The 7,649-nt window shown below is 37.5% G+C and overlaps 2 protein-coding genes across 5 annotated transcripts in view; one reads left to right on the forward strand and one right to left on the reverse strand.

Moving 5' to 3' along the window:
* The window catches only part of LOC135586519 (F-box/kelch-repeat protein At1g67480-like), a 3,223-nt gene extending 258 nt beyond the window's left edge, over nucleotides 1-2,965 (forward strand). Inside the window, exons 2-3 of the mRNA XM_065187920.1 lie at nucleotides 665-1,411; nucleotides 2,071-2,965. Of these exons, the coding sequence (XP_065043992.1) occupies nucleotides 864-1,411; nucleotides 2,071-2,701 (1,179 nt within the window). The 5' untranslated portion in view covers nucleotides 665-863 and the 3' untranslated portion in view covers nucleotides 2,702-2,965. The remainder of the gene's footprint in view (nucleotides 1-664; nucleotides 1,412-2,070) is intronic.
* A 333-nt stretch (nucleotides 2,966-3,298) lies between these two features.
* LOC103988635 (uncharacterized protein At3g27210-like) lies at nucleotides 3,299-7,042 on the reverse strand. 4 transcript variants are annotated; one of them, XM_009407222.3, is made up of 4 exons: nucleotides 6,675-7,042; nucleotides 4,009-4,089; nucleotides 3,725-3,886; nucleotides 3,299-3,642 (listed from the first exon to the last, which is right to left on the reverse strand). In XM_009407222.3, exons 1-4 carry the CDS (start codon nucleotides 6,814-6,816, stop codon nucleotides 3,563-3,565), a joined length of 465 nt encoding a protein of 154 aa, XP_009405497.2. In that variant the 5' UTR covers nucleotides 6,817-7,042; the 3' UTR covers nucleotides 3,299-3,562. The 4 variants fall into 4 exon arrangements, with proteins under 4 accessions (XP_009405497.2, XP_065046216.1, XP_009405495.2 ...); XM_065190144.1 differs by having other exon boundaries at nucleotides 3,725-3,808; nucleotides 6,675-6,978; XM_009407220.3 differs by having other exon boundaries at nucleotides 3,299-3,886.
* Nucleotides 7,043-7,649: the final 607 nt, after the last annotated feature.

Raw genomic sequence — 7,649 nt, forward strand, 5'->3', positions numbered from 1 at the left:
TGATGTGAATCGATAATAAGGGTTCCTATATCATCGTTTGCTGAAGAAATGTTTCCGATGTGTAAACTTCTCTTTCACTTGTTTTGCTTGCTATCTTTACCTCTTAATTTAACATTCGGCCCGCTTTATTGGAATGCATCATGTTTAAGCCTGACGAAACAAAACTGGAGCTTTAGCCTTTATGTTTTTTATGAGCTTCAAAGTCCATTGACAATAGAAATGCTCAATTCTTAGGCATTTTGACTTCCAGATTTTAGTATGTTTTTGCGTACAATTTCATCGTCGCCCAACTTCTCTGTATTCCAAGCTTGTGGAAACTCGCCATTTTCTATATTGCTATTGGGAGAATATATATATATATATATATATATATATATATATAGTTTTCATTCTTTAAATATTTTGAATGCATGTAACTATTTTCCATGATCAGTTAATTTTACATCCGAAAAATAAAGGTTTCTGGGAATTAAAGATTGTTGAACTTCTATAACCTTTGATACATGTTCGTTCTTCCTTTTATGTATATATGTATTTTTTTGGGGATCTCTTAAGGTAAGGGTGTGTAGATATATTTCTTATGTATCTGTCCTTTTTGAACATCTTCTTTTCTGGCACTTGATTTATTTAAGAGCCTTAATCTTTCCATTCTAAATCTACATAGATTTGGGTGCCATGTTTGAAGAGCTCTGAAACAGCCCAGAAACCATTGAAGAGCTCACGCTTGCACTGTTTGAATCCTCCCCATTATTCATACCTTTGCAATTCCCTTGAGTGGCGACGGCTATCTTTGAATAAACTGAAAGGGCAGATTTTGCTGCTTATATCTATCTATCTATCTATCTATCTTGGGTCATTGCAAAATGCCAACTTTAGCTGTGCCTGGCCTCCTTGGGTTCAGAAGACAATTTGTTGATTCAGAGATGCAACTCAACATTCCGATGCAAAATAGCATAGCAACTCTACAAAAAGTTGCAGATGGTCTTATCACGCAAATGCAAATGCAAATGCAAATGCACCCCATCATCCCTGGGTTGCCGGACGATGTGGCAAAGACCTGCCTTGCACTTGTTCCTCGGTGTGACATTCCCGTTATGGGTGCAGTCTGCAAGACATGGAGGTCATTTATCCAAAGCAAGGAGTTCCTTACCGTGAGAAAGGATGCCAAGCAGGTCGAAGAGTGGCTTTTCATCTTAACCGGGGATGCACAAGGGAGAGAGAGCCATTGGGAGGTCTGGGGAGGCTCAGGAGAGAAACTCAAGGTGCTCCTGCCGATGCCTGGCCCTGCGAAGGCTGGGTTTGGCGTTGCAGTTCTGGATGCGAAGCTCATTATCGTCGGTGGATATGTTGTCGATGCTGGTACCAAATGTGTCTCAAATGATGTTTATCAGTATGATTCTCGGCTTAACAGGTACTCTCACTCGGCATAACTTTTTTTTGTCAGATTACATACTTTCTCCGCATCTTGGTCTCTGATATTAGAACAAAATCATGAAATGTTTTGTTTGTTTTTTTGCCTGTTGTGTATCGAACTCCTTTGGACCCTAAATTTTCTGTAGTCAGTCAAAGTTACAACTTGAGTTTATTTCTGATTGTTCATGTTCCAAGGAGCATATCTGTGCATCCATTGATATGGTTTCAAGTCTTCTTCACTCTACTATATTTATTCACTTCTCTTCATTCTGTTACTTCAAATATAGTTTGTGTTTTTGGTACTTGTGCTGATGATGATGATGATGATTTCCTTTCTTCCTACAATTGATTATTAATTGCATGTTCGCAGTTTTGTCCTATCTATCTATCTTTCACTTGTAGTAATTGAAACTTGCAAGTCCACAATATATATATTATTGTCTTTTTTCTGTAACCATTTTGGATATTATTGAAAATTCACTGCAAAGTACATAGAAAATTGGATTTTGACCAAGGAACGAAAAGGACGTGACCATTGTCTTCCTCGAGAGTAGGAAATTTAGTACCGAAGAAGAAGAATGAGAATGTTGTGGGAATATATTAATATTTTATTTTATGGGAGAAACATGATCGAATTTTTGCTCTTTTTTGTTGCAGATGGAGTTTGCTAGCGAAGATGAGCGTCGCTCGCCATGACTTCGCCTGTGATGTGGTCAATGGTCTAATATACGCTGTCGGGGGGTTGGGACCCAATGGCGAAAACTTATCTAGCGTCGAAGTTTACGACCCAGACAAAAATCAGTGGACCTTAATCGAAAGCCTTCGCCGCCCGAGGTGGGGTTGCTTCGCTTGCAGCTTTGATGGTTTGCTTTACGTCATGGGTGGCCGCTCTAGCTTCACGATCGGCAATTCCAGGTTTGTGGATGTGTACAGCCCGCAACGCCACTCATGGCATGGCATGAAGATTGGTTGCGTGATGGTCACTACCCATGCCATGCTAGGGAAGAAACTCTTTTGTATGGGGTGGAGAAATCAGCGGAAGCTGTCTATATTTGATCCGGTCGAAAATTCATGGCACGATGTCCCGGTTCCAGTTTCTGGGAGCTCTGCGATCGGGTTTTGCTTCGGCATATTTGGTGGGAAATTGTTGCTTTTCTCTGTCAAGAACGAACCAGGGTATCATACACTGTCGTATGATCCGGATGCTCCAGTAGGATCAGAATGGCAGATTTCTTCGTTTAAGCCTTGGGGGGGCGTTTGCTTGTGCAGTGTGACGATCGAAGCATAAAAGGGTTTTTTGTTGAGCTATATATTATATTGACCATGCCATCCCATCCGTCTACGAAGTTGCAGGAGTTTCTCGATCATTTTACTTGTGATTTGTTGTTGACTTGCGGTGGAAGTTAGTACATTAGATTGACTTGATTTGATTGTTGCTATTCACAGCTAGATTTCTTTCTTTTGATATGTCACTAATCATTGTTGTTAGCTTAATTGTGTAATCTTACGACTATCTATGAAAGGTGGAGATGTATATGTGTGATGATGATGATGAGATGAGAGCTTCTTTTTGTTGTCCTGCATCAGTAGTGTCGATGAGCTCGGATCTCTTCCTTTTTCTTTTCTAGTGTTCCTCATCATTTTTCACTTCGCTGTTGCTAATGCTGCCATTTTGAAGACAAAAAACATATTCAGCATGCAGTTTTATATGGACAATTATTGTTGATGGTATTTCGATTCATCTCCGAAATTGCCAAACCATTGCTCACCACAACAAATCCATCCTTGTGCCGATCGCTTGGCTTCTTCTGACAGTGTGTGGTTGTCATCAAGCAAAATATAAATGATAGAATCCAACCTTGGAACTTCATCTAAGCATCAGTAGGAAAAGAAATTTCTTCTCTTGATAGAATCCAACCCAAACCCGATCTAAAGCAGCAATCGTAACACAGATTCTCCGCGAAGAACAAAAGTTGCATTTTCTACTGTGTCATTCATACAAGCTTTGATTCATCAATATGAACAAAATGGATTGCCTGTGGTTGGTGGTAGCAACAACAGCCGCTTCAGTGAACAGGGCTCGTCTTCTGCTTCCTTCTCTCTTTGAACCTAATGCTGCACAAGCGCGGCAAGCAGCTCTTCTTGGCCTTCATCTTCTTCTCTTTCTGCTGTTTCGAATCTTTACTTGGACTCCCATCATCAGCGACAGAGGAAGTCTCATGAGGAATTCTGAGGTGTAAGCTGGCATCAGTCTCATATAATTCTGGCTTTCCGTCACTTTCATTCATCCCACAAGCAGCATTTTGCTTACCAGCCACTTCAACTTGGTTTTCCTGAAGGAGTTCGGCAAGTTTCCTTTTTGGATCAGCTGAAGAAATCTGGGATGTGGTGGTGTCTGGAAACATAGCAGCAGAGAATACTTTGTTCACTTGGGGTGTCCTATTATTGTTGATCTGATAGTTTGGAGTGGAGTCTGAACCAAAAGAAGAAGAAAAAAAAAAAAGAAATAGCCACTGAAAAATAAAAATTTATTGCAGAAGATGCAAGCATGAGATGATTTAGATTTGTAGTTTTGGTTGAGCCACTGAAAAATACCTCCATTAACACTGACAAAATCATCTTCACTATCAGAATCTAACCATCCCTGTGAGTCAAAGAAGGTCTCCTCTTTACTTCCTGCAAATCACAATACACCATTCACTCCATAGCCAATTAGGTCAAGGGTGCTATTAGCATAATACAAGTTAATCAACCAGTTAGGATGGTAGAATAGCATTTCTTTTCAAAGATAAGCACTTGTTTTCACTGTTGAAAAATGAAAATTTAGCATAAAAATACTTTTATTGTTGCTGGTGAATAATCCCCAGTGTAAGTGAGTATATTTGATGCACCTTTTAGCTTCTAGGAATGATGCCAAAGAAATTGGCATACGAAACAATCTAATGATGGATGTTAACTTCAAGACAAGTTAGTTTAGCAAAAGCTTAGCTAAAATGCAATGTCGGAGTGCCACTTTTTCTGTGATCTGGATTTACATGTCCTACAGGATGCATATTTGAAGGTAAAAGAAAACTGCATTTGAGAGTTGCTGCTGCTTATGTAGAATAACTAAGTTTGTTCTTTAGCACAACTAGTTCATCACTGTACATACTACTGATCTAAAGAATGTTGGAGGAGCATAAATCTTGTCAATCCAACAATTTAGAACCGATCGAGCCAATATTTTGAGCAATAGAACGCAGTCAGTCAGAATATTCCTCTTACCAGTCTGAAAATAACATCTAAGCGTATGGTGAAGTATCCAAAACTTCATCTTCGATACTCGGTATAAGAACTCAACTGCTTTGAGCATCAAAATTACCCCGTCCCACATGCTCTCGGCCCTAGTTTTGCATGCTCTTGCACATCATCAAAGATTCAATCCTCATGTCATGATGACTTCAATAATGTTCTCCAAGTCGGCTCGACTTTGCGACACGGATCGATAGCTAATTCTGATACTAAAATTAATAAATCGAGATACTACCTTTCTTTCGTGTCTTTCTAGAGAAAATAACTTCTGCATTGAATGAAATAGTAAATTTTGGGCTTTATATGCAGAGCAGCTTATAACCAACCTAATAGGTTAAGCTGTCGAGTATTATCTAGTCGCCAAATTGAGTTCATCATATACTATTTACTGATCAAAATTTGTCTAATCCTCAGACAATAGAGTCAGATGAAGGTCATAGACCCTTACATAAGATTGAAACAGCAATTTCTGAAACTCTCAGTACTCTAAAACATTAAATACGATCTATGAAACTGGAGAATGCAAATGGATGATACAAAGACTGCAGTTGAGAAAAATACACATAATTCCGGGCAAACATAATGTACTACTGAGGATTTCAATGACAAATTATGAGAAACAGATGAAATGTATAACTAAGATGAAACGGCTGATGATTGCAACAGTCACAGCTACGCGTCAAAAAGGAAAGAGCATCAAACACACTTTGAAATGAAACAGTTCTAACAACTTTAGAATGGTAGGTTGATACAGAGATTGACTGTTGATGGCAAGGACTTGGGATCGAATGCTACCTTCATCTTAAATTACTTATCATAATCCTTCTTAATACCCAAAAACTAAATGCCAAAAAAAAAAAAACCAACATTATTGATCATAATTTAGGGAAGACTTCTTGTGCTGTTTCTTCCTGCAAGGCTTTGACATAATTTAGGGAAGTATAAAAAGCTAAAATTCAGTCATTCATCCGATATCTTTTGGAAATGACAAAAAAAAGGAAAACACATTCTTAGTAGCTACTGATATCTTAATCTGAGTCATTATCGATCAATTTAAAAGAAATTAGTGATATGCAAAATACATAATTTGTTCTGAAAATTAACAAACAAAACTTCATCCTATAGGGTGTCCTGTCCAACTAGCACCCAACCCTGAAATATGTTTTCTCTGCTTTCCTCTTCAAGAATTTGCTCAGTAGGTACGGTTTAAGGTGTAATGCTCGGAGGATTTTTGATGCCTTCCATCTTTAATTTGGTCCAACATAATTGCCTGACTCCATTGGATTATTTTTTAGGCTAAAAGTACCAGGAAAGATCATCTGAAACACAATGCTATCTATCTAGAAAAGAAATTGTCTGCTCTCTCATAAGAATTTACATAAATATTAGTAAGATGTCCTTCAAAGTAAAGGGATGATGCTCTTTCATAAGAAACTGACTGCTTAAATATGAGATTTTATGTATATATTAAAAAATGACTAATTTATTGTATCTTTTGTTCTCATCATCATGCACACAACTCCAGATTGTGTGTGCAGGGTTCATCAGACATCACAAATATGGTAGATCTTCATCTCTATCAACTTAGATAATTGCGATAACGTTATGCATGAAGGTTAAACATATCGATGATCAATGCAATATAGAACATCAACCACAAGAAATTATTGATCTTCATCTCTGGACTCGTGATCTCATAAAACTGCCAAATTTCTCAAAAATAATAGAAATTGCTGATAAAATGCATTCCTGTTCTAAAGTTTCACTAATTTAAGAGTCATGATGAAACACTGAGATTAAGCAAAACTCACGTCCATCTTCTCCCTTCGCTTGAGGATCCAATGCTAGATTTTTTTTCTTCTATAAATTACATGAAGGGATATAATTTTGGAGTAACAGGAGACTGGCAAGATAAAATCTATTTAGAAGATGAACCAAATAAAACACAGAAACTAAAAGAAAGATCGTACCAAAATCCACCTGCTTTTTCTCAGAATCCAAACCTTCAACTTTGTCTTCCACACTGAGAGACTTATCCTTGTTCTTCATCATCAGAGTCCCTGGAGACAAGAGCTTCTCGGCCTTTGAACCAATTGTCATATGGAGACTCATGGCTAATTCTGGATCCTTGTGGGCTTAAAGATGACAAGTTAGAGAGCTGATGAACCACAGAAACCACAAACATAAAGTTATAAAGAAACAAAGCAATGTGGAAGCTTGATGAAATGTAAAGCAACAGTTGCTGTCAAAGAATCAATTGTGAAAGAAGTTTTGGAGAGAGAGAGAGAGAGAGAGAGAGAGAGAGAGAGAGAGAGAGAGAGAGAGTGAGAGTGAGGAAACAGGGAAATCATGGTGTGGCCTTGCCATCATATTTCATGTGGGGTCTCACTCATACAAGAACGGTGGCATCTCCATGTGCACCAAAAGTTGTTTTCTTCGGCTGTTATTTTCACATGCATTTGCACTTACTTACTAAATGGTCCCTTTAATACTCAAAAACAATATTGAAGGAGATGTGGAGCTGCCAGTTAGCCATTGTTGTACCTGAACGGTGGTTAGGACATAGTCTGAATCCTTTGGTGTGACATGAATGATTTCAATGCAGAGAAATATACGATATAATTGATCGGATAAGTTAACTAAAGTATATTAAACTAGTCGTATTAGGATATTCTTAATTTATTTATAACTATTAGTGTATAATAATAATAATAATAATAATAATAATAATAATAATAATGCCTCAAATTCTAAAAATATCATAAATTGTAATAGCTGTTGGACTTGTGACGTTGATTTGACATCTAAATCTTTTTGATATCCTTTGTGTTATTATGATTACATGTGCTTATAAAACTATAAAATAATCCTCATCAAAATTCTTTAGGAAATTTTATACATCCATCAACGCAAAGTTCATAAATAATAATGTATTTGCCCATGGA

The sequence above is a fragment of the Musa acuminata genome, chromosome BXJ1-6 (genome assembly GCF_036884655.1).
Source record: "Musa acuminata AAA Group cultivar baxijiao chromosome BXJ1-6, Cavendish_Baxijiao_AAA, whole genome shotgun sequence".
NCBI classification, from domain to species: Eukaryota; Viridiplantae; Streptophyta; class Magnoliopsida; order Zingiberales; family Musaceae; genus Musa; species Musa acuminata.